The sequence below is a fragment of the Crocuta crocuta genome, unplaced genomic scaffold (genome assembly GCF_008692635.1).
Source record: "Crocuta crocuta isolate KB4526 unplaced genomic scaffold, BGI_CrCroc_1.0 scaffold384, whole genome shotgun sequence".
In the NCBI taxonomy this organism is placed as follows: domain Eukaryota; kingdom Metazoa; phylum Chordata; class Mammalia; order Carnivora; family Hyaenidae; genus Crocuta; species Crocuta crocuta.
In genome coordinates, this window is record NW_027532182.1 from 1,744,332 (window position 1) to 1,770,787 (window position 26,456).

The window sequence follows — 26,456 nt, forward strand, 5'->3', positions numbered from 1 at the left end:
AGATTTCTCTCACCTCCCTTTTGTGATTTCCTTAAGTGCTTTTAATGGCTGCTTGACACTGGAAAGATATTCCCAGCAGGCACTCCATTTGTAATCGCTGCTGGCTGCTAGATATGAACTTGTGGCTGACCTATGGGAGGGCAGTGCGGGGCGAAGACGGAGTCAGGCTCTGCTCCAGCAAAGCAGGGCGACGGGTCCCCGAGCAGCCGGCAGGCGGCTGGACGAGTGGTTCCAAACATTTCCCTCACACCTTTTGCCACCTCTCCTGGTAGACTCCCACATTCTCAACAACAACCAAAACGAAACAAAAACAAAACTGGTGAACACAGGCTTGCTGGAAGAACATTCCAGCAGTGGCTCCATGTTACCACTGTGAGGAGGAATGCAGTGTCCTCAGGGTCACCCTGCATTGGCCTGCGCCAGCCAGCCAATATTCCAAGCCTGCCACCTGGGGGCCCAGCCTGCCTCCTACTTTTTTTTTATCCTTCTAAATATGACTGTCTTCGCTAAGGGGAAGGTGATGAGGTACAAGAAATGGAAGGAAAATGCAAATCCCTTATATCTTCATCTCACAAATAGACACACAGCTGCTGAGCAGGGTTAGAGGTGTTTAGTCACGATACACGCCCTCGAGCAGCAGCTCACCGTCTAGAGGAGGAAAAGCCAAGTATCATACAGGGTTCATACCACCACAAGAGACATGTGGTAGCCAGTGACCAGTGCCAGGAAAACGGACTTCCATTAAGTGCTTCATGCCTAGTCATGTGTGACTCTCTCGTACCTTGCGGGCCATCCCCTAAGCCACGCAGCCAGGGCTTTATAAAGAGGCTTCCGTGCCCACCGCAGTTCACAGCCTTCTTCCTGACCTCCCATCGCTGCTCACCTTGTCCTCCACTCCCAAGCCTTCTGGACCTTCTGAAGTTTGGAGCTTGTAATGGATTGTCCTGTTTATGGACCCAGCTCACGGCTCAAGGCCGTCCCTCTGCCCCTCTTGCCAGCCCTGACCCTTGGTGGTGGTTCATGCATATTTCCCCACGTAGGCTGCTCCTAGCTCAGCTGGTCTCACCAGCCCCCAGGATTCCACATTTGTACCCCTCCCCCGTGAGCAGGGACCCCCCCCCAAGTCCCAGGCCCTGTGAGCCCAAGAGCTGAGTGCTGAATGGTCTGTGCAGGCCGGTCGGGACAACCTGCATGGATGACGGAGCCTGGAAGGCTGCTTCTGATTTGGGCAGGGAAAGGGAAAGCATATTGCTATTCCAGGCTAGAGCAGGAGAGCCCCTTGTTATGACTTGTTAACAGCTGTTAAAGCCGTCAGTGTGAAGGAGGAGTTTAGAACTGGAGCTGCCACAGAGATTTAAGGATTATCTGTGGATTTCAATGCCATTACTGTTCTTTACTGGAGGGCAAGGGAGGGAGAGGTGGGGCTGGAATGAAAGAGAAAATAAAGCCTCTAGTACAGAGTTATGTCAGATTCATGGAGGCCTACACTCCTCCTCCAGACAGTTTTTACATTCCTCTGGTAGGCCTGATTGCGAGTCTAGTCTTAACCCCCTAGCAAGAGTGCCCTTTATAGCCTTGACGTGACTGTTCATTCCAGTTAAGAGGAGTAAGAGCTAAGTGGCTGATCATCTTTTCTTTAACACGAACCATGGTTCCCGCCATGGTTGCTGGGCCCCTACAGGTAATCTCACCCCATTTCCAAAGCCTGATCTCCCATCCTCCCCACTGGGCAAGAAGAGGCATGTGATTAGCCACCAGGCCTGTCAGACACCAGCCTGACATCAAAAAGCAACAAGAGGCAAAGGACGCGTTAACCTCATTGCAGCAGACACTTTACAACATCTACGTGTGCCAGATAATGACAGCGAACACCTTCAGCTTGCACATTACGTGTTGAGTATATCTCAGTAAAGCTGGGGGGAAACCAGATTCCAGAGAGTTTGGGGAAGCAGTTTGGGAAGACAGGGAGCTCTCTCTTCCAGCTGAGCATAAAGCAGACAGTTCCATAGGCTCTGCTGAAGCTCCTATCTACAGAATTGTCATCTTTTTTTTAACTTCTTTTTTTTCCTTTCTTGCATGTATTTCAGGCAAGGGCCCTAAAAATAGTTTTTAGAGAGGCGTGGCTTTATTGTCTCACAGCAAATGTTTTTTAATTTAAAAACAGGCCCTAAAAAAATTCTCTCATCTTTTCCCCAAAGTGGTTAGCTGGCATATTTATTTCCTTGTCATTCCTTCCCTCCAATCCTCAGTGCCGGGCGGAGTGAAGACTGCAGTGGAATGCTTTAAATAGTGAGTGGGTGAGCGGGTGGGGAACGCACAAGATCTCTACACTTCTTGTTAATGTCTCATGCTGGCGTAGAAGAGCCATCTGATATGTGTACTCTCCTATATAAAATGGAATTCTGATTGGGAGGCAGAAGTGAGAGCCTCGCCGTCATCTAATCCAGGAAGGAGGAAGGGAACAGAGCAGCGTGGAGTGAAAGTCTGCTGTGTTAGGCACTCTCTTGCACACCGTTTCCTGAGCAAAGCAATTACTTAATGAGCATTTACCATGTGCCATAGGCTTTTACATTCATAAGGAACCTGGGATCATCCACCCTATTTTACAAATGAGGAAACTGAGGCCCAGTGGAGTAGTTTTGCCCAGGGGACCCAGTTAATAAGTGGAAGGACTGAATGCAAACCTTGGTTTCTCTGTCCTTCCTGCTCCTCTTAGTGTGAAAGCCAGGGTGGAAAAAGCCTGACAGCAGGGAGCCATCTAGACTGCGGACAGATGCCCCTCAACTCTGCAGCTTTGGAGGGTGAGTGGGTGTTACGTGATACTAAGGGGAACATTCCCCTGATGCTTTGGGGTGTTTGGATTATCTTGCTCTGGCTGGCCCCAGCGGAGAACAGTTGCTTTTCAGGTATCATGAATAAATATTCTGACATCTGATTTGTGTTGAGCCGTAGTCAAGGTGGAGATGGATCGAACCAGTCTGAAGAGGTGGGACTATGTCATTTGAGCGTTGCAGCAGAGTTGGCTTCAGAAAAAAACAGGAGAAAGACAGAATATATCTTTAATAGTCTTTATCTGCATCCTTCCAGACCTTGTGCTCACACCCTAGTCCTGGCCCTGCAAAGATTATCGTTTCTCTTTCCCTAGCAAAACTTAACCATCTACTTTGTCCCATCAGCTTCTAAGATAACAGCTGGCTCACCTAGAAACTCATCTGTGCTCAAGTGGCATAAAATGGTCCCATGACCCACGCTTGTCTTATAATATCTACTGATTTTCTCGTTCTAGGGCCCCAGCCAGACGTGCTGTACCTCAGACTAAAGGAACAACTTTGATAAGATCTTCAGGTTTAGTGGTTGATGGGGAGATCTTTTGAACATGACAGAGGCTGCCTTTCCCATGATGTCATGTTGGATATCTGTTACTTCCCCCAGTGCCTAGGGAAGCTCTTTGATTCAGAGCTGTGGGCCTTGTTCAGTCTTGAGATTGGGTGATGACATGTAAAGAGTGGAGACTTGCAGTATTCAATCCTCTTTTCTCTCTGTCTCGGCTCTCCTGTGTGGTGTGTTCATGTGCTTGGGGTCATCTTCCTCTCTTCTGGCCAGATTAGTGCCCTCTGTCATCTGACAGCACCGACGTGGAATCAGGGAGAGCCTCTCGCAAGATTGGCCAAATGTAAATTGGATGTGATGTTCTTCTCCTTGGCTGTCTGTCTTCATCAATAGGAGCAGATTCCTACGGTCCAGATCTTGGCTGTACCATGAGCTTTTGGAACATGGGGGTAGGAATAGCTTTCTTACCTTTTTCACTGCCTAGGGGGGACTCCTAGCAAGAGTGCTTACTGCAAGGGTAGGGATAGGACACAGAGCCAGGCCTCCACTCTGAATGGTTCCTTTTCATAAATGTCTTCTTCTTAGTTATGCTCATTTCAGAGAAGATGAGCTGGCCAGAGACACCTGAGTTATTAATTAGGCATAAAACACCTCCTTATAGTTCACTGTTTCCCTATTTCAGAGCCCTCTTACTGCCCCTGGCCTAGGCCTTAGGCTCCTAGACAAGTGAGGCTGGCTTTGGCAATGAGGGAGTCCTGGGCTCTGCTTGGGAGCCAGTGTCCATTCACTGCAGGCCCCCAGCAGCATACACTGGCAACCGTGATCCTCTTCCAAGCAGGGTCTCAGACTTGCACTAATGACACATAATCACATTTGAGCAGCCTACTGCCTGCCTGACCCCCATGCAGGCTTTGTATTGAGTTACTGCTGGGTGTTTTTCTTTCTTCCCCAAAATTCTGCTTGTGCTGCCTTGGGAGTGTCACACAGGACTCCGGCTGAATATTCTAAACATAGCCCTGGTTCACATTTAGGAGTGCTGGCCATGTGGCAGATGCCGAATGGAGCCCTGACACCCTTCTCATCTGCTTTTCCCCACCCACATCCCACCCATCTTGGGAGATGCTTTAAACATGACCCATGAAGATAAGCGTTAGGAGCTGCTCATGAGATACTCTTTCTCTCATGCGCCCTCACCCTATCTCCAGCCTCCAGGAACCTCCCACAGCGCCCTGAGCATGCTGAGCTGCTCCATGTCCTCAGGAGTTTGTTCAGGCTGTTCCCTCCACCTGGCGTGCCCTCCTGGCCCCCAAGCTTCCTGGAAACTACCAGTCCATCTGTCAGCATTGAGTGGCCATCTTTTCTGTGTCTGTGAGCGGAATTTACCGTCTCTTTCTTCTCTCATAGCGCATAGACTGCATTCTCTGCCAATCCACGAGCTCCAGCCGAACCCCCTCTGTTTTTCCATCACTGGCACGCAGTAGGGGCTCAGCCACCGTGAGGTGAAACAGAAGCAGTTGGCTTTGAGATGGGAATAATATAAACACAGTTGAATGTGGTTGCATGTTTATTACTTGTCAGTAAATACAGTAAACACTATACCCTATTACCTCATTTAACACTCCTCTCCCTTCTAGGAGGTAGATCCTGGTATTTCCCCTTCCTGAGTTGCCCTCTAGCCACATGTGCCCATCATTCTCTGCCCCAGTGTCCTGCTTACCTTCTCCACAGTACTTTCCTCTTTCCGAAATTACCTGTTTCCTTGTTTCTTATTTGTCTCCTTCACTAGACAGGAAGCTCCACGAGAACAGGGACCTTGTCAGTCGTGTTCATGACTACAGTGCCAGCGCCTAGTACAGTGCCTACCACACTGTGGGTGCTCAGTGAGCATTTGTTCACTGAAGGAGCAAAGGAATGGATGGCACCCCATGTCATGGATAAGCAGATTGAGGCTTAGAGAGGTTATCACATAGCTTTGCCAAAGTCACCCAGCTTAGAAGGGCTTGGATGGAAATTGATTCCAAAGTGGACCATCCTAACAGATTACACCACCTTATTTAGGCGTTTTTCAGGGAGACAGATCGTGGTCCTAGGAGAAAGGCTGTTTTTCTTTTGGGTATAGTTACTGCCTTGAAGGCCTTCCTTCCCCATCTTTCACTTTACCTGCTAAATCCTTTCTCCTAGGCCAGTGCAGGTTGTGTGAGATACTGTGTGCCAGCCGTCAAATGCCTCTTGAGTGCCAGGCATGTTGCTAAACACTGGGGACAAAATGGTGAATGAGAAACAGATTCAGCCTCCCAGGAGCTCAAGTGGCAAAGACACATTTACAGTACAACCGCACCAGGGCTGTGCTGAGTCCCTGAACCCCTGGAGGCGGCGGGGAGAAGCGGGACCTGTCAGACCACCTTCATCACTGGTCCCGTGCAGGCAGACAAGAGGGCGCCAGACCAACGTGACTCCAGTGTTCTCCTCTAGGGGGGTGGAGCAGAAATCGTGGAAGCCTTGAAAGGAACATCCTAATTAAAAGGGTAAGAGGTGGCTTCCTCTCACCTCAGGACAGACAGGATTGAAAGCGAAACCAGTGTCTGACCCAGAGTCATCTTCTCGTAAGTCCCTGGGACGGTGTCTCAGTGGCAGGCCCTTTTGTGCAGCTGTTGGCTGGAGCCCACAGGAACCAAGGTGAGAATCGGAGGGAAATAGCTAACTTGCCGCCAGGTCACTACAGGGATGTCACCCGCTGAGAGACTGTCAGGGCTCCTTATAGCAGGGAAGAAGCTTTCTGGTCAGTGGTGTCTAAACTGGAGTGTCAATCTCCAAGGCCTTGGACAAATCGCCAGCAGCCAGTAGGGGTCACTGCCTGTGCCACTTGGGAGTGAGGAACACAGCCAGGCTGACTTCACGTGTGCCCTCCTGTGCGGCCTTCACCTGTCACCGAGTCCCCGGCCTAGCCGTGGTCATAGTTCCAGCTCTGCCTACCTGTGGGGCTTGGGTATGTCACTTCATTTCTCTGCTCCTAGTGTTTCTTCATCTGTAAAATGGAGTGTTAGTGCTGTTAGGGCTCTTGCTACAAACCGAATGTGAATATGTTGGATATGGATTAGTTCAGTGCCCAGCAGGTAAGAACGATGGCCTCCATTTAGTGAGTCCTTACATGTGTCACTGTCTTCACTTCACAGACGTGGAGACTTCAGCTTAAAGAGGCATTCCACCCACGGTCTCTGGCTAACGTGTGTGGACCCGGGCCTTGGAGCCCTGTCTCCGATTCCTAGTTGTGTGCTTTTCCCACGTCACTACCATCACGGTAGCTAACCCTGCTCTCCCACTTCCGGACACCCTTCTGCTTCAGCAGGCATTTCTACGAAGGGAGGGAGGGGAACCATGAATACGCCCGGCTTCACTTCCACCGTGGCCTGGAGGCCTCTCTTCCATTACAGACCACTAGGGGGAAGGGAGGATGGTTAAAGTCGAGAACCCAAACCTGCCTTGAGCACAGCTCACAGCTGGACTGTGGAGGGCTGGAAGTTGCCAGACGTGCGGCTGTTTTATAAGGCGGCCAGATGAGGACACTTCCTCATGCAGGGGAATTGGCTCTTCGGATTTCCTTGCTTGGGGAGGACTAGACTGGAGCTTGCTTCTGCTTTGTCCCCAGTGACCCAGCATTCCTTGGACACACTCATCCTTTACCAGTAAGGCTTAGTCATTTGTAAGAGTAACCATGTTTGATCTGGCATTTTAACCCACACCTGGTGCCCCACCCCCATCCCCCTTTGTGGTTCTGTGTGCCCGGTGATTGCAGTGACAGAAAAGAAATAGAGCTTGGGCTCACCTGTGGGAATAAGCTGTCCATGAGATTCCTGGGAAGTATCTCTAAGACTGTTAGGCTGCCCACAGTTAGCCTGGGAAGGCTTGGAAGGAAGGTTTCTAGAACAATAATACCTTAAGGAGTTCTTTTGATAATTCACTGGGTCATTCACTCAAAAAATATTTGGTGAAGTTTCACTGGTGTCAGGCACATTATCTGGTACTGGAGATACAGCAGGGAACAAGCTACTTAAGGACACTTAGCATCTCAGAGTAACTTCAGGTAGTGATAGGTGCTGTGGAGACAGTACAACAGTCTGATGTAATAGTACAGGCCTCGGGTGGCTGCTCTAGACTGCTCGGTCAGGGAAAGCCTCTGAGAAGGTGACCTTGAAGCTAAGACATGACTGTAAAGGAGCCAGTCACTCCAAGCCATGAGGGGAAGAGCTTTTGGAATAGAACAGCAATGCCAACACCTTCATGTAGGAACAAGCAAAGCTAGTGTGGCCAGCAGGTGGCTCGAAACAGGTTAGAGAGGTAGGCAGAGGCCAAATCATGTAGGGATTTGGGGTCATGGGCTTCCCCCCGAGGCTGGGGGAAGCCATTAAAGGAGTTTTAAGCACAGCAGTGCCATAGTCTATTGCACGTGTAAAAGTATTACTCTGAGTGCAACTTGAAAACTAAGCTGTAGTGAAGTAAGGGTGGAAGTAGGAAGACCCAGTCAGAAGGCGAGGGTAGTAGATCAAGCAAGAATGGTGGTGGCCGTTGAGAAGAAGAGGGGCCGGCATGGGATGGATTCTGCAGTGTGAGTCTGCAGAACTTGCTGGTGGATTCGATGGGACAAAGAGATGGTGCTTCTAATGTTCTGAGCACAACAGTCAGCACATACGACGCACTCAGTAGGCTCCAGCTGTTTCCTGCTGTTACTAACAAATGGTCTGTTACCGAACACCAAGGGAACAGGCTCGGGAAGGACTCTTGAATCCGTTCAAATGATAGCATGATGCCAACAGCACGCGTGTGATGTCCATGTTAGCTCTTCTCTTTTGTTAATAAATGGCATTCTCAGAGAAGATGGGGCTTGTAGGTTTGACAGTGTATTCAGGAACCAGAAATGGTCATCTCCAGTTAAGCTCACTTCCAATCAGCTCACTTTATGAGCTTTAGCCTCTTTTAGGCTTGATTTCTTCATCTATAACTATAAAATGTATTGAGCACTCTCCGTGTGTCAGGTACCATGCCATGCCAAGCCCTCTGTATATGCTCATCTCCACTTAATCTTCCCTGCAACTCTTCCAGGTGGGCACTAAATTGCCCTCCATTTCCAGGTAGGGACACTGAGCTCCCGATCCCACAGCTAGTAAATGGCAAAGCTGGGACTCAAGCCTAGGTGCTTCTCTTAAATCCACATTTATAGCCCTTTGTGATACAAGAAGTCTCAGTAGGTCTTGAGAGTTGGTTTGCTTCCAGTTTTCAACTTCCGGGCCTCAATTCAAGGTCACCATGGGACTCAAAACTACCAAGAACTAATCTGGAATACTTTAGAAAAAAAAAAAAAATAANAGATTAGTGTCAAGTGTGTGTTTATTTATTGATCCTTTCTCCCTCTCCCTTTGGTAACTTGTAAGATACAGCAGCTGGCAACAGGAAATTTGAAGTCCAGCATTTTATTAAATCTTATGTTTAAGATTTCTGTGGAAGGAAGCTGCTTGAGTGAGATTTGGTTTTCATTAATCACTTGCCAAGAAAAGATGAGAAAACTGGGTTGGGGGGGTATTTCCTGAAGTTGCAGGGAGCAGGGAAGGTAAGCCCTTGGGCTATTTTCTGCTTCCAGCCCCCCCACCCTCCCCCATGCTCTGGAGTTGCCTGGCTCCTAATAGGGGGTTAGGAAAGGTCCCCTTCTAGCCCCCGCCACTGGAGGTCATCAGTTATGTGATGTCCAACTGTGCTGGGGGGAGAAAGGGAGGTTGGGGAAGGTCCACAGAAAGACAGAGAGATGCCCCCATGGCACTTTCCTCTGGGAGTTCAATAGGAAACTGAATAACAACATGGAAGCTATTTCAGAGAGGAGAGACTCTCTCTCTCTCTCTCATGTATGTACACACATCCCATTCTCACAGACACTTTGCAGCTGCCCAGTGTTCGCAAGGGTGTGGGGAAAGGGGGCACTCTCATACCTATATGAGTCGTGATTGTAAATCAGCCTACTATGATTTCTGAAGGGCAATTTAACAATCATATATCAAATACCTTTAAAAGTACATCTGTTTTGCTTGTTGGAGAAATATCTGATTCTAGGACTCCTTTGCTTGTTGGAGACATATCTGATTCTAGGGCTGGGGAAGGATATTTACACGATGAGTTGGGAGCATTTTGTAGTGCTAGAAAGTGAGGATGTGCTCAAAACAAACCCCCAACAGACCCCTCAATGATGACGGCATGTCGGGGGCCATAAGAGCTGATGAAAAGAGCTCCCAAAGACCAGAACTGAACAATTTGAGCAAGAATAAATAGAGTAGTATTGGATTATAATCCGGAGTGTAAAAATAAATATCCATAAGTCCATACTAATAGAAACTATTGATTGAATAAAGAAAGAAGAGACAAATCTCATGTTCAGAAGAAATTACAATAATGTATGCAGATACTCTACCTTGATTGAGGGGGGAAATAACTCCTCACTCCATAGGTATGGTTTGCTCATAGTGACTTCCTTCCAGAATGTGCAGTGTGGGAAGCTGGCAAAGAGTAGCTGTCTGGTGAAAAACCTTAACAAGCACAGCCTGGGCCAAGCAATCAAGGTCAGCATCAGCAGTGCTAAGTCCTGTTGCTGCTGCCCTGGATATGTGATGAGAATAACAGGGAGCCTCTATAGTTCTCTTCCCAAAGGCCCACCTAATCATGACAAAAACATCAGACAAATCCCAGCCGAGGGACACTCCACAAAATACCTGGCCAGTACTCCTCAAAACTGTCAGGGTTGTCAAAAATAAGAAATTTGAGACACTGTCACATCCAAGAGGAGACTAAGGGAGACATGATGACCAAATATAATGTGGTACTTGGGTAAAATCTGAAACAGCACAAGAACATCAGAAAAAAACTAAGGAAATCTGAATAAAGAATAGACTTCAGTTAATGCTAATGTACTGATACTGGCTCATTGTAACAAGCACACTTTACTGATGTAAGATGTTAATAATAATAGAAAAAAACTACATGCTGGAAGCCTTGGGACTATCTTTGTAATTTTTCTGTAAATCAAAGGCTGTTGCATTAAAAAAAAAAACATGCCCTATGACCCAGGTGTTTCCCTTCCTACTCCCTTTGGAAATAATTAAGGATGAACTTGAAGATTCACCCACATAGATATGTGTCACCGAAGTGTGGGGTAGTAAGTGAGAATTAGAAATAATATAAATGTCCAGATACTTTAAGTCCATACAATTCAATCATGAATCTCAATCTTATAGACATATACTTCCTTTCTTTTTTAAATTTATTTACTTATTTTGAAAGAGAGAGAATCCCACGCAGGCTTTGCACTGACAGTGCAGAGCTCATACAAGGCTCGACCTCAAGAATGGTGAGGTCGTGACCTGAGCCGAAACCAAGAGCCAGCCACATAACTGACCGGGCCACTCGGGCGCCCTTAGACATATATTTTCTTGATAAGGAGAGGTATTTATGATTGCTAGTTGAGTGGAAAAAGCAGATTCTGAAAGAGCTGGTGAAGCATATATTTTTATATATGCATGAAGGGTAAAGATAAATATCTTTCAATGTGTTAAAGGTAATTATCACTGATGCATGATGTTTATGGATTTTTGTTTCCTTTCACGGAAGCAGTATTTGTTACAGGAAGTACAGGAGCCTCAGTCCTAAAGAAGGCAGTTCTGAGAGCGGATGGGATGTTGGCATGCTGATGTGCACTGCCTGAACAGACCCACTGGAGCCCTCCCGTCTCCCGCAGAGACAGGCCCCCACCCACTTAGCCCCTGTGGAGTGCAAGAAGGGTGGAGCCACCTATAAAGACAGTAAACAGGTTGCAAGGTGTGTGCAGATCAGAGTTGGCACTGTGGTCACAGGGTGGACCTGAGGCCATCCTGGAGACCCAAGCCTCTCTCAGCGGCACCCCCTTCGGTCCGGAAAGGCAGTGACAGTGGGAGGGCTGAGAGACAAACCCAGCGTCCATTGCCTTCTCCTCCTGTAGTCATCCTGCCCTTACCTGGCATTGTCTCGTCTTAAAAAGAATTTGCGTGAACCTTCCATCTTATTACAGCAACCCTTGGAAGTAGATATTATTCCATTTGTCAGGTGAAAAAAATTGAGCCTCAGAAGACTGAATGGCCGTCACTTACTGACTGGGTAACTGGGATATCAAAAGATACAGGCCCATGTCCCACTTCTTAACCCAAGTCCAGTTTTATATCTCAGGGTTCCAGAGTCTACGTAATCTAGATCTACCATTTACCAACTGTGTTTACCCTGAGAAAGTTATGTACCTTTGTTTCGCCTCCATTTTCTCACCTGTAGAATGGAGATAATAATACCCATCCAAAAGCTACTATTAGGGTTTAGTGAGATTGTGTGTATAAATTGCTTAGCACAGCGCACAGAACATTAAGTCGGCCATCTGTGAATAATGGTTATTATTGAAGAGAAGGCTCATGGGATAAAGTAGAATGTGATCTGGAGAGAAGGGTCCTTCTTCCTGTCTTTCCTGTGATTTGAGAAGGAAGAGGCAGCAAGGCAGCAGCCACCTGAGACTATAAGAGCCATGGTGAACCGACGAATCATGAGGCTTTTGCTCCCACCAGGCTTTAGTTCTTGGCTCTGTAGCCAGTCCTGATCAAGCAGTGCTATTCATCAACCTGGTGTTTGGGCCCCGCCGGAGAAAGAGGGGAAAGGACCTGCAACATTTAGGCCAGCCTTCAGATTGAGCTGGAGAGGAATGGGGAGAGGGACGTACATGGGAAGCAAGAGAGAAAACAGTATAAATGAGAGCTAGTTAATTAGCTCAGCAAGACTGTGTGTCAGAAAGGAGCTTACCTTTTGTCTGGTTTGGAATTTTCCTAAATTTCATTTATAATGCAACGCATCCTGATTTCCCAGAGTCCCACAGCAAAGCCAGGGCTAAAACTTTGAAGTCCTCTCGTGTTTTTCTTAGTTAACCCAGAATAAACTGAGGCCATCTCACTTTATTTTATATTCATACCTCACTGAGTTCTATAGATGGTGGCTAAAAATCTAAGTTCTGATTCCTTACAGTGCAGTGAGCCCCGCTCACTGGTAGGCTGGGGCAGGTGACAAGGGGGCACGGAAGCGACTGTTCTGCTCTGTCTGGTGAGCGTGCTCCTGGATCTGGGCGCGCGGTCCATCCCCAAGGCCAGACCGACCGCCTGCTTCCTGGAACTGGGCTTCACTGCCTCAAATGGCTAATGGAGGCTGCCCATGACCATCCTGTGCAGCTTCACACTTGGAAAGGGCTAAATCTGTCTTCTCAAATCTAACCTACCTCCCTTGTTGATACCTCTTAATTTCTCTATCCTCTCAAGTTGAATAATCCTTTTACAGCAATAATGAAGTAATAAATAGCCAAGGACTCAGCAGATAGGAGTGATGCCAAATCAAATTAAGTTGTATTATATTCTCAGGAAAAGAAGCTATTAAACTTGTGAGGTCAGAGTGCCGTCCACCTCATTTATTAGCATCCTCTCATAAGCTGCCGTCTCTGGGGACACCGTGCAAGGGCTGAGCTCCTATCTGTGTGGACTGTCTGAAGAATTGCCACTGTGTCAGCAGGCATTCATGGGCTGGCTGTGCTGGGGGCTGTGATGCACCTCTGACAGCTCCCTCCATTTCACACGGTTCCTCATCCACAGTAGGTTGGCTGACAGAGGGGACACAGCCTGGTGGCTGGGGCTCCCTAGTCCCATTTCAACCCCTACCCACCATGATCCTAGTCCCCCAGCCAGGGATGTGTTAGACAGCATGCCATTCTCTAAGTCCGGGGCTGGGAGTCTCTCAGTTCTTTAGCTAAACTTTGTCTTCTACCCCCTAAAATTATGTAGAAAAAATTAGGTGCCGGGGCGGCTGGGTGGCTCAGTCAGTTAACCATCCAACCCTTGATTTTGGCTCACGTCATGACCCCAGGGTTATGAGCTCAAGCCCTGTGTTGGGCTCCACGCTGAGTGTGGAGTCTGCTTAAGATTCCCTCGCTCTCTCTACCCCTCCCTGACTTGTGCTCGCTCTCTCTCTCTCTCAAAAAAGAAAATTATGTGCCCCCTTGTCCAGTTTAAAGTTAACTCCTGAAATTACATGTCAAGTTGAGATAGTTCAAAAGGGTGTGATATCTGCCATGTTACATGGTATGAGCTTTACATACGTTTTTGGCAAAGCTCTGGCACTGCCTATGACACTTACAGGCAAGATTCACTACATAATCTAATGGGCAAGGGTTCGTGTGGTCAAACCACCCAGCCAAATAAGTCTTTCTTTCCGGAAGAGCCAAGTGTGATTTCATTTTTTCAATTCAAATAAACTTAATATTCCATACTATTAAGCATCTGACTTCTAAATGTGAATCCTTAAGTCCGTGGACAGACAGATAGGAGCACACAACCTTGCCAAGAGTTTGTTGCCGGGGCAAAATCAAGGATTATCTCTTTGGCTATGCCTTACCCTGCTCTCCTAGGACTCTCTGAGAGGCAGGGCATTTAAAAATTGTCCCCTGGTAAGAGTCAGGAGGGTGAGAGGCGTGCATTTGTTTTCTGAAGGGCAGGACAGTGACTGTAAAAGTGTGAGTGGCCTGCAGTGGGGACTTAGAGATCACGGACATGTTCTTCGACAAGTGAATTTTAAGAAAGAGCACACGTGGAAGTTAAGGATCCAAACCTGTAGTTCCTTAGAATCACACGTGCCCTGATACCCCTGGGAGAGTTGTTACGTGCCACAGGGATATGTGTGCCCCAGGCTAAAAGCCCTGCTCGGAGACATAGCAGCACTCTCCAACTACAACAGTCTGTGACTGCAGCTGGTTAGCGAGGCTTCACTTGGTATTTGTCCTCACTCCTGTTTGACAGAGACCTGTCAGGTAGAAGGGTCAGAACCATAGAACTCAGCCTTTCTTTCTGTTCAGTACCTATATTTCGTCAGGTCTGAAGTTGCCGTTAAAATAAAAACAAACTCCCCAAATAAGCAAAGAAAGGCACTATTGCTCTCCAGAAACGTAAGGGCATTTAGGGCCACATCTGCTCTGGAGTGGGGTGTTTCAGATGCCAGGACCAGGAACATTGAAGGAGTTAGGAGGAGGGGACATACTGATTCAGGGCCAGAAGGAAGGTAGGTTGAAGAAGGGAGCCCGCTTTTTTAATCATTTATTGTGAAATACGTAGAGCTTTCACAATAAACCTATAAGATTAGATAGAACTCCATGAGGAAACAGACTCAGAGAGGGTAACTCACCCAAGCCCACAGCTCATTAGTGCCAGTGCAGAGGTTTGAACCTAGTTCATTCAGTCTTGGTGACTTTAAAGTCATATAATACTGCCTCTCTCATTGGTCAATACCTACTATAGAGTGGGCTGTCTTTTCTTTTTTAAGTATTTTATTTAACTATTCTGGAATAGTTCACATGAATGGGCTGTCTTTCTAACACCCTTAGTTCATTCTCAAAACAACGGCAGTGACATCAGTAACAACATGGACAGTAGGAAGAATTTCAGTAACATCTGAGTACCAATCCAATTATAAATCTAAATGTGACCAGCAATTGTTTCAAGAGGAAGAGGGCAAGTGGCTGAAGTCGAAGGCTGTGTTACTTCCCTTGGAAAGTGAAGACTTTTATAGGCTATTTGAGATAAAGTTTTGTGTTAATACATACCAGCTTATATACAAAGTGAAGAAGCATTCAGGGGATGCTATCTCATAGTAATTGTATATTGTGTAACTTTCCAGGAGAGACCACACACAAGGTGAGCAAAGTTCTGGGTTACTGATTCACTTAAGATCCTTTTTCTTCTTCGTTATTGTGGAAAGTAGCTTATTACTTAATTATGAAAGTAAATATACTGTATTTGATTATGCCATTCTGGACAAAAATCTCTCTCTCTCTCTCTCTCTCTCTCTCTCTCTCTCTCCCCTCTCCCTCTCCCTCTCCACCCTCTCACCTGCTAGGCTGTAAAATCTATGATGACAAGACTGTGTCCATCATTGATTGTTATGCCTAGAATCGTGCCTAACACATAGTAGACAGTCCATAAATATTTAGCAAATGAAAGAATCAGTGATATGCCAGAATCTCAAGATCTCAGGCTTTTAAACTAGGAGATGAACGGTATCTTTCAGACTCCAGAATAGATCTCTTTTAGGGTCATGAGAAAAGATTCTGTCAGTCAGGGCTTCTCTGATCCTTCCTCCAAGCCAACTCTGCAAGTCTTAGAATAAAGAACCTAGCAACTAGAAAAGTACTCAATTTATTTTTAATTTTATTATACTCAGTTTGGGGGAAAAGGGTTGTTGACCTTTTTTGTGAATATGAAAATTATAGCCTTTCTCAAACAAAGGAACACACAAAATTTGGTGTATAATTTAAGTAGGCTCATGAACGCTTTATGCATCTCAAGTTGAGAATGCTGCAAAGGGAAACGCAGCCTAAGGAAAGGGCACAGCCAGCCTGCTATACCGCTCGTACTTGAAGGAGAGCTGACAAGAGAACAGGAAGGGCTTGCTTTGGCTGTAATACCAAAGGGGAGACTGTGGCGCCAGTTCCAACCGTGCCTTGATTCTGGTGAGACACTCTCATAAAAGACCCTTTGTTCCCTTTGGGACAGATGCCACCAAACACTACTCCTTATGACAGTCCACTGTCCGGCCCTTCCTAGCTGCACCCTTCATCCTATGATTGGACCACAGGCGGGAAAAAGGGAGAAATAAGGCAGAGTTTGGGACAGTGAAGGTTGCTGAGGTGGTGTTTTTGGCTCCTAGAGTACATTTACATTAATTTCAGGCTCCGTGTCTTGAAATGTTTTTGCCCTTAGTGGAAGTCCTACGAGTCTGCTGCCTGGGATATTTTCCTTGAAAGTCTCTCCCAAATGGATGCAAAACAACACAGATTTTATATAGACCTAGATAGTCTGTTGCAAGATAAAAAATTTCTAGGTCATAGCTGGGAGCGGATGCACCCCAGACCTTCCCTCTTCTCCAGCTCCTGTCTCCACCGGAGGAAGGAGATTTTTTCTGCCTTTCCAAGCACCCCCTGCCTCCGCATCACTGCTTCAGATTTCATCCAGCCCATACTAATCCTTAAGTTGTATGGACACAGACCTTACTGGTGGCTGAGGATTTTCCGTCTCAGCTTCTCTTTCTTCCTCTGCAGAGCAGGGATCGCACCACCAGTCCCTGTGTCCCGGGTCGTGGATCGTCATGAGCAGCGCTTAGCTCAGGGTCCCTGGGACACAGTAGGCACTTGATCAAGTTGACTCTTAGTATTTTAAGGACAGTGGCCTCTAGAAGCAGAGGAGGAGGAAGTAGGCAAGTTTGCTCCTTATGTCCTTCTTAGCGGGCTCGCTTCTGCCCCCTGCCCTTGTCTTGCCCGGTCCCTATATCAACAGTGTCCTCCACCCCCCGCCCCCCCACCCCCGGGCCCNGCACCCGAGGTCCTAGCCATGCTCTGGGACTCACAGCTCATTTTTTGTGCCTGAAATATCACTGACATTTAGGACACCCTGGTCAGAGTAGTAATAAGTATTCCTTTCAGCTCCCTCCTCTCCTCCCTTCCTGTTGTTTTTACTTCTCACTTCCTTTTTGAAAACAACTATCTCTTAGCACTTCTCTGTGCCTAGCACGATACCAGTGCTAGATTATGCTGGTGCTAACAAAATAAACAGCATTGCTACACTTGTATGCTCCAGTCAGAGGGAGGGGGAGAGTAAATAGCAAACAGTTCATAGGGTATGATAAGGACAATTGAAGAAATAAAATGGGGGGATGACCAGGGGACCCTACTTAGATAGAGTACCTCCCCTGAAGAAGCCACATTTGAACCCTATGACTGTTCTAGGGCGGGATTGACACCTTGGCTTAACTCCCAATGAGAAGTGCTGCGGCCAGTGCAGAGTGATGGCTTCTCATTGTTTTTCTCTCCTAACAGTAGGATTTAAGGCTTAGGGGAAGTCAAACTGCTGAGTTTCACTAGCTCTTTGTCAAGTAAGCTTAAAAAATATTACGACTCTCACCTGCACCTTCATAGATACTCACTTAACTGTGTACCAGGCATTATGTGCTTTACATGTCTTGTCTTATTTATAAGTAACCCCGGAAAGCAGGGTCTATCACCAAAGTTATCCCTGTAGTCAGAGAAGGAAACTAACTTAGAGAAGCCGACTAACTTGCCGTGGCCAGCGCCCAGCGGTGGTAGCCGAGGAGTGGGGTCCAGGGCGGTCTGAGAACAGGGCCTGTGCTCTCGGCCGGTAGATGAGGCTTTCCCCCTTCTCGTGCTGTCGTGACTCACCTGGCTCTCCTTTCCTCTACAGCAGTGCCAGTGAAGACGAGGACACATGAAGGCTGCCATCCCCCGTGGAAACTCCTCCCCCCCTCCCCCGTGTGTATGTGACGGCGTGTGTGTAACGGCTTCTGATTTCTGTGAAAGCTGCCCAGCAACAAACGTACTTCCACCAGATACATCCCCAGGTCCACTGCAGGCACACATCTGTCGAAGGGATGACCGATTTTATTGTCACTGACTGTGCTTGTCATTCTCTCGTCATGGTAGGTCAACAAAAAGTGCCCCTGTGATCAGCCAGGAGCAGTTCATTAAGAAGCGCCCTTCAGGTAGCCCCTCGATGGCTGCTTTGAACTTACTCAGGAAAGCCAGCCCCTGGAATATTGTATACCCAAATGGCATTGCTTCATCTGGGAGGATCTGTAATAATCTTGAAGGGCAATCAGAATTTGTTCCCTACCTGCTAATAAAACCCCACTTTGTTTATACAGAAGCATGAAATAATGGGAGAGGGGCAAAGTAGGGCTCTGTAGATAGTCTCTGAAAGTCCAGTCATACAGTTGTGAAAATGTGGTTCCATGAGGTAAGATGGTGGCATGAAGATGGGGTTAGAGAAAGAGTTAAAAGTCCGAAATACAGAGATATTTTTAGTATATAAGGTTATCCAGCACTTCAGATCCATAATTCAGTGCTGTGGAAATGAAAAAAATGATTGAAGAGGTGGAAAGGAAATGACTTTAAAAAAAAAAAAAAAAGGACCAAAGAGATCTGATTAAAAGTTGAAATCAGTATTTCTGAACTCAAATTGCCTGAGTTTCCAAAATAGTCACTAAGGGATCTGATGGAGCCTGATTTATTTGCGTGAATTCTGCCGGTTTTCTGGGTCTTGTCACAACACGAAGTCTGGAGTGTATATTGCGAAGTGGGAGTTTTTCAGTGTGGGCTTTGGGCGCCCTCGCCCCAAGCCCCTTGGCCTCATGTGGCTTCAGTGCAGGGTAGGGAGAGATCTCATCGCCCTGGTGTGCTGAGTCAAGCCCCGTCTCCCAGCAGGTGCACCCACCTTTCGCTGCAGCTGGAGCCCCTCTTCCTGGCACCCGCCCACTGGCCTCCGGCCCCTCTCCTGCAGCCAGGCTCTCCCCTCTCGAGTACTGCGAGCAGAGACGCACCGTGGTGCACTTCCCCACCCCTTCCCCACATTTCCTCACCCCCAGGTATTCTACCCCCAAGGAAGCTGTGATTTCTAGGGAGTGCAAACCCACAAGCTTAAAAACCTGCATTTCCTCAGACACCAGTTTCACTTAAATGGTTTGGAGTCAGGGGATGACCTTATTTTTAGATAAAACGGTTACATTATGAAATAGAATGTTCATACACACAGTAAAGATACAATGGGACACTTCACAGGGAATTCTTATTTGCACGTGGGGTGTGTGTTCCCTGTCCTATGCCTTTGGCGGTGTTTTGGCATCCACTCCTGGGAAGTACAATCAGAACTGTATCCATGCAGCTGACTCAGGGCCTGGACTTCTAGTTGCTTCTGAAGCAGAGCTGAGACACCTGCTCTGGGGAAATCCCTCTCCTCCGACCTGCTCGTGACCTGTGTACGTGTCACAGAGCTTTGGGGCCAGCTGGTGTGTGTGTGCGGGATGGTTTTGGGGCCGAAGCAGCGTGGTCCTGTAGGAATCTTATTTATATCATTGTTCAATCCTGTGTTTGCTGTGAAACTATTTCTTTGAGGCCAGGAAGCTACCGGGCATATTTGCTTTTGGCTTAGGCTTTCCCTGGCTCACTACATATGTTAGGATGTTGGGACCGAGAGTCCTTTGGGCAGTTAAAAAAAAAAAAAAAAGTATTTTTCTCCCAAACTGGTGGTCAGCAAATGACTAAGACAGTTCTGGTGCTTTCCCGGTCTGCCTGCAGAGACTGGAGAATTTGGCATACCACTAATTACAACCCCCAACCTCACCCAACAGAGCTCCCCGAAAAGAAGGACCAGTGGCCACTCTTATAAGAGTTTAAAAACCAAGAGATTAAGAACACTTGAGGATTTGGATGTTTGTGTTTGTCTTTTGCCAATAATTATTGTTGAATCTCCAAATAGTAGCCTTATCTCAGCAATGGACAGACCATCGGCTCCTCCATACCTGACTATCTGCTGTTACTTAAAGTCAGTATCTGGGAGACCCGAGCATATATGCGGTGGATATGAACAGAACTATAAAAACACATGCCAGCCTATCTCTGTCTGTTATCATATCTCTGTAATCCTCAAGGAAAGCACTTTTGCTTTTACTTAGGATTTCAGATTTGCTCAATGGGCTCCTGCTGTCTTCAGCACCTGATAAAACTTTAACCAGGGAAGCATTAAACACGGCGCAACGGCTTCTGCCCAGGCTCCCGAGTTCCTGCCAGCAGCATTTATCAATGTAAGAATGAGGCTGCTTCCTGCAGCAGCACCAGCCCCCCGGAGCTGGAGCCCGCTGCTCAGCCTCAAGCCCCAGCAGGATGCGGCCGCGCTCCTGCCAGCTCAGTAAAAGTTAGAGTGCCCCAAAGTGTGTGCTGACCGACTGCAGGCTGTAGCAGGGTTGCAGAATCCCCAGGGAGAGGTCACCGAGGGAGGCAGGTCATGAGTGTTGCCAGAATGAATTGGGTCCCCATCGCAATCCCTGGCTGCTTTCCAAGTTTTGGTTATCTGGAGGCTGAGAGTGGGTGTGTCCTTTGATTTGATGTCATTCACTCCAGGGCAATTCTAAGAAGTCCTAAGAGTCTTAGCTGCAACAGCCCAGGAGGGAAAATGACCTATATTGAGGACCGGCTGTGAGCCAGGCCTGGCACTAGGCCCCAGTTTCTCAGCTGATGAAATGGATGTGGGGTGGAAGAGCCCCTTGCCTTGAGTTCCACAGCTAGGAGGTACTGGAGGCAGACTTTGAGCCCGGCTCTCCCCAGCTCTTTGGTGGTCGGTGGCACATCTATAATACAGAGGCAGGCAGAGGCCTCAGGCCCCACCACTGCAGTCCGACCATCCCACTTCACAGCTGCTTCTTCAAAATTCCGTTTCGTGGCTATTGTTTGGGCTCCGAAATGGCATCCAGGTAGCCTCGCCGTGCCACGTTAGCAGATACGTGAAGTCCACAGTGCTAACTTGAGCCTGCCTCCAGGAGTTGGGGCAGCCTTTCCTTTCTGGTGCCATCTCCCATAAATAGAGTGTTTCTAGGCCTTCAAGAGTATAGAAGTTCTTAGAAATAGAGTGAAGGGTGTTCTTGCTAAGTTTGCTTGGAAATGTCTGCTGCTGCACTGCCACAGGGAAGGCCGTCCTCATGTGTTAGCCCAGCCCGTCCTGTGCTCTTTGAGGATGTGTTAACTCAAAGTCCAGTGAATCCGGACTTTCCTGCTGATACATGATACGGACATGTGTACACACATGCACACACACACGCACGCAATGTGAGTGCGTATGTACACATCAAGGACAAGGGTGCATGCATAGACACACACACACATTCAGTATAAGAACTAAGGGGAGTTCAGGGCAGCCCCCTCCTGATCTTAGTACCACTGTACCAGCCCCGATCACAAGTGTCACCAGATAGTGGGAGCTCAGGTGCTTGCTTACAAGGTGCTTACGAGAAGAACAGCTCCTTGGCAGAAGTGGTCAGCTCCTAAAGCACGGGCCAAGGTGGGCGCCAGCCCTGCTCCAAGATGTCTAACAGTATCAGAAACGATGGCCCAGGTATTTTGAGGACCCAGGAGTCTGCCCACTCCAGTCAGGACTGAGGACCCTGGTGAGACCTCCCCCAGGAAGGAGGATCCTAGGAAGTCCTCTCCCGCCCCCCACATACACCTAGAAAATATTCTCTTGCCAACACCTGAAATTTCATACTCACATAATAGCTGTTTAGTACATGCTTTGTAATAAGGAAATTGATTGCATGTTTACCGTGTGCCTAGCCCATCTGGAATGTTGTTTAAAACACAAATCTCATTAGGGATGAACTCAACCCAGCCATAAGAGGGAAAGAAGAGACTCGAGATCTCATTAACATGGCCTGCACCCAGCAGTGCTCTGAAGCCCCCACGGCAGCCCATCCCCAGACTCAGGCCCAGGGGGCCTGCCTGACGGAACAGTAGCATCTGGAACTGAGAACACACCGGAAGCAGCAGAACAAGCAGCAGAACAAGCCGGGGCAGGAAAATGAAAACAAGTTGAGGTACTTGTGGGTGTAAAGGTGCAAAACATGCCACAGAGCCCATGCTGGGACTGATATGACCTTGAGGGGACAGTGGATTTATATAAATGGGGATCAAACCTGACCAGTCTTTGTATAGTGACAGTCCACACTGCATGGGTGGGGACAAGCAACGAACCCATTGTCCTCTGCCTGTTTTCCTGTGCAGTCACATTCCCTCCTTACCTTCCCCTTCCACCCTTCACATTAAACAAGGGAACACTCGCTCTTTCAAGGGAATTACACATTTGAGTTAATGTTTCAGTATATCATTTTCATACTGTAAATTATTTTGTAAGAGATTTACCGCTATCCCAGGATGTTTGGACTCAGTGCCCCTGTGCATTTGGAAATCAATAAACTATTACTGGAAATACCATTCGTCTCTGAGAGTTGTGCACAAAGGAGTCTGTTAAGCGTAAATATTCATGATGATCTCCATCCTTAACTGTGGTGATGCCGGAGAGCGTGGTGTGCGGTTGTCAGATTCGGATGCTCATTTACTCCTGGCTTCTCCAGGGCAGCTTCAGGGGTCTCTGGGAAGAGGCAAGCAGACACACTTAAAGTCGTTGTCATTTACAGACATGTTTTCTCCTCAAAGTAACACAATCTATGCCTAGGTTAAATTTTCTGAACAAAGTTAGATTATAACCCAAAGAATACTTGATCACGAATGATGTTTTCAAATAATATTTACAATTTAGATTAACCAGGGGGAACATCAGATTTTAATATTTATATTTTCTCGAAATAAAAAAATCTTTGTAGGGCAAATTACAGGTAGGCCAGCAAAATCATCTCTGTGGAACCTTGGAGCTATATGTTTGCTATAGTACTTTTTTGTTTTTTGGGTTTTTTTTTTTAAGTAGGCTTCATGCCCAGCATGAAGCTCAATGCAGGGCTTGAACTCATGACCCTGAGATCAAGACCTGATCTGAGATCAAGAGTCAGACGCTTAACTACTGAGCCACCCAGGCACCACCCCCGCTGCCCCCGACCTGTGGGGCTGCACTGAAACCAGAAGTCATATGCACAGAGGCAAAATGTGAGAGGCCAGGATAGTAGACACTTTGTGAACCTAAAGTGCAAGTCCTGCCTAAAGGCATTAAAATCCTCTGATTAAAAACCCACCAGCAGGCGTGTCTGGAACAGCTGCGGTTTATGAACCCTACTCTAAATTTCGTTTGAAGAAATTTGTCTTCATCAGACCTCGTTAGTTAGCTGGGGGACTGGGTGAACTTCGGAGAAATTGTCCAAGATAAGGAGGTGAGTCGGTCACTCAAGGTCGCCCAGTGAGCCACACCGATTAGCCAGGACAGCAGACTCTCTGTCTCATAGCGTTATTAGACGCTCCTTCCTCTCTCCGGTTGCTGAGGCCATTTCTGCCTGGTGGGAAGGGGCTGCCAAGCCTTGCAGCACTCAAGCGCCTCAGTGTTTAACAGACCACAATGTGTTTGGAGGTTTCCTTCCCCACTGGCTGGTGCCAGTATCTCAACACCACCTCCCATTGCCCCAGCCCTTTGCGTTTTATTGTCTTTCCCTCGGAAAGCTACAGCTCTCTACTTTGTTTCATTGATCTTCCCTTGGTCCAACTTACAGGTGTCCCCATTTCCTTTACAGTCATAAAAGGGTGAAATTGGAGCTTGTCTGGAACATCTCCTGGCCCAGAGGTACGCACATCCAGCAGAAAGCCAGGCTGCCAATCTTAATAAGAGAAGAAAATGTCACAGAAAAACAAAAACAAAAGAGCACTTAAAGTCAGTAACTGCGCTGGGTATGCCTCCGTACTTGTTAACTACTGTAATCTTCCAGGTTAAATCCTTGTGTTAATAACACTAGCTGCCATTGAATGAGCTCTTTCTCTGGGCCAGGCACTGGCCTAGTTGCTTTGTACATTATCTTTTTTAATTCTCAGAGCACTGACACTATCATCTCCTATTGTCTTGCACAAGAATCAGATTTAGAGAGTTAAATACTCTGCCCAAGGTCACATCCTAGTAAACAGGAAGCCAGGATTTAAACCTAGCCCTAAAAGGGTTCAAAACCGCTGCTCTTAATCTCTCCCCGTCAGCGGCAGAGTCTGCCTAGTGTTGGTGAATAACACCCTGACCAGCACACATGCAGGGAGGCCTTGGGGCAGAGGACCTTGCCCCTTTGTTAGGCCTTGCTCTGAACAGTCTACAAGGTACAGGGTACACAAGGGAAGAAGGGCTAAGGATGGCAGTGAAAACCTCTTTTAATTCGAAACTGCGCTTTTGGAGGAAAGGAACGATTAGATTTTCTTAGTCTCTTTTCTTCCAAGGCCATAAATAATGAAATCATCAGGGGAGACAGAGCCGTGGCTTCTTCTAGCATAGTCTTAGAATCCCGAAAGTCAGCCAGCTCTGACACGGAGTCTGTAATTTAATTAAACATCTTGAAGAGGTCTCCAACAGATTGACGTTGGGCCAGCTTCATATTCTTGGAAAGGGACTGCGAAAAGAGCTTGTCTATTTTATAGTCCATTTGCTGAGTGTCACCGTCGTGGCCACAGCTCACAGCAGACCAAGTTGCCTTACAAAAATGGCCCACAAACTTCCCACCAGTTTGGGGACTCAGTCGCTACTCATTTACCTACAGCTCAGCGATCTGTCAGCTTCACTTATCCTTATTTCTGGAACACGAGATCCAAACAAGTGCTCTGACCATGAGTAATTGAGACAGAACTGGAAAAATCTAGAACCTCTGCTGGACCCACTCACAAATGATGGAGAACAAGGAAGTGACAAGCCAGGCCCCTGACTGGTTGAAAGAAATACTATGAAGCAAATACATAAGAGAAAGGCCAGACATCCACCCATCAAGCCTCTAATCAGAAAGGATTACCACATCACACGTAGTTCTAAGTGTTTGACATCTAGTTTCCAAGATCCACCACGGATTTAATGGAGTGAGAAACAGACTTCTAGGGGAAACTTAGGACAAGGAGGGAAAAAGAGCAATAGAAAACACAGAAACATTTAAGTATACCAAAGAGCTCAAGCCACACTGTTAGTGCTCAAAACAACTCCACACACACGTCAGTTCCTGAGGGGACTGCTGTGTTATAGAGCAGCTTAATCACATTCAAAATGATGACCCTGAGCATCACACCTAAAGAAATGAAGTTGTGCCTGGAAAGAAGGAAAGAATTTGCATATCAAACATTTTACAGGTGTTCATATCCTAAACGGTATAGAACAAAACAAACAACTTTCAGGGGTTAAAAGCAATAAACCTCTGAGCATTTAGCTAAATAAAACAAAACATCGCCCTACCTGAGGTTTCATTGTTCCTTGAGCCTCTCATGTTTAGGGAGTTTTCACCGTAGCTTTGTAAGTGACTTTCATGCTACAGCGCTTTGCATATAATGGCATGAACAATGGAAGTGCCAAGCCTTCCATTGTGATGAATAAAACTAATAACCAGAATACAGGTCAAATTCTGTTACGACAAATACTGCCACTATAAAAATCACTTAAGCATCCCTGTTATCTCTAAGGCCCTGTCAATTGCCCATTTATTTCAAGCAATTATCATTACAACCAAATTGGAGTATAACAAAAAGAAACAGGACCCTCACCAAAAGTTGGGTGTAACACAATTTAACCTGTAGTGACAAATTCTCCCTTGTATTTCTCCAGTTCTTTGCCACAAGAAGAATAAACCTTACATAGACGTAGTACCTGCCCAGGAAGCTGGTGTTTGGTAGTTGTTGTTAAGAGAAGAAAACTCAGAAGAAAGGATGCACGGAGTTGTGTGGTAAGCCATCTCTAGGGAATTTGGTCTCCGGGGCCACTTTTGACCTTAATCTGCCTTGGAGCCAGCAACCACAGAGTCGCTTGCTTCTAAGAGTGATGTAATGCATATATTAAGCCCTGGAATGAAGACACAATTCATTTCCCATGGATCACTGAGCACTTTGTGGCAACCTGGCCCTGCTCTGATGACCCTAAGATAAAGAAATCCAGAAGCATGCGACTTGAACCATCCTTTCTCCCATGATGCACTACTGTCAACACCGCATAATTGTAAAAGCCCATGCCATGTTGATTATGTATAGAAATGATCTAAGTTAACTGCATTCCATTTGGTATACAAGCAAGGATTTTTTCCATGCCTCTCCATCTTTTACTGGTGGCAACGATGAGTTTTATCATTTGCTACATGTTTTCTTCCTTCCTTCCTTCCTTCCCTCCTTCCTTCCTTCTGTCCGTCTGTCCTTCCTTCCTTCCTTCCTTCCTTCCTTCCTTCCTCGTTCATTTGTTCCTTCCTTCTTTCCTTTCTTACACCCTTCTTTCATCCTTCCTTCCTTCCTTCCTCTTTCTCTTCCTTTTACTTAAATATTTATGACTACATTGCAACCAACATTTTGTAACACCGTCAGCACAGAAGGGATTCAATCATAATTCACTTCTGAATGGTACAATCAGCAATAGGAAGAGCAGCGGGGAGGAATATTGTTCACCATTTCTCGATGTTATAATGCCTGGCTTGGCCCCCAGATTCATGTTATACCCAGAAGAAGTTCATAAATTCTGGGCGCTGCTGAGCTTGAGGAGGCTGGCAGTACCTCATCA

At 47.0% G+C, this 26,456-nt stretch overlaps 1 protein-coding gene and 1 long non-coding RNA gene across 3 annotated transcripts in view; one reads left to right on the forward strand and one right to left on the reverse strand.

Moving 5' to 3' along the window:
- The window catches only part of TRIM44 (tripartite motif containing 44), a 105,941-nt gene extending 83,706 nt beyond the window's left edge, over positions 1-22,235 (forward strand). The window contains exons 5-6 of one of the 2 annotated variants that reach the window (XR_013338376.1): positions 17,664-17,898; positions 18,680-22,235. Coding sequence is in view for 1 of the 2 variants with exons in the window: in XM_077777501.1 (XP_077633627.1) it covers positions 17,664-17,691 (28 nt within the window). In the remaining variant the exon portion in view is untranslated. Of the gene's footprint in view, positions 1-17,663 lie in introns of both variants that reach the window. The other variant, XM_077777501.1, reaches the window with a different exon arrangement.
- A 68-nt stretch (positions 22,236-22,303) lies between these two features.
- On the reverse strand, positions 22,304-25,663 carry LOC144242537 (uncharacterized). The gene is made up of 3 exons (XR_013338377.1): positions 25,563-25,663; positions 23,456-23,562; positions 22,304-22,394 (listed from the first exon to the last, which is right to left on the reverse strand). It is a non-coding gene; the product is annotated as an uncharacterized LOC144242537 (long non-coding RNA).
- Positions 25,664-26,456: the final 793 nt, after the last annotated feature.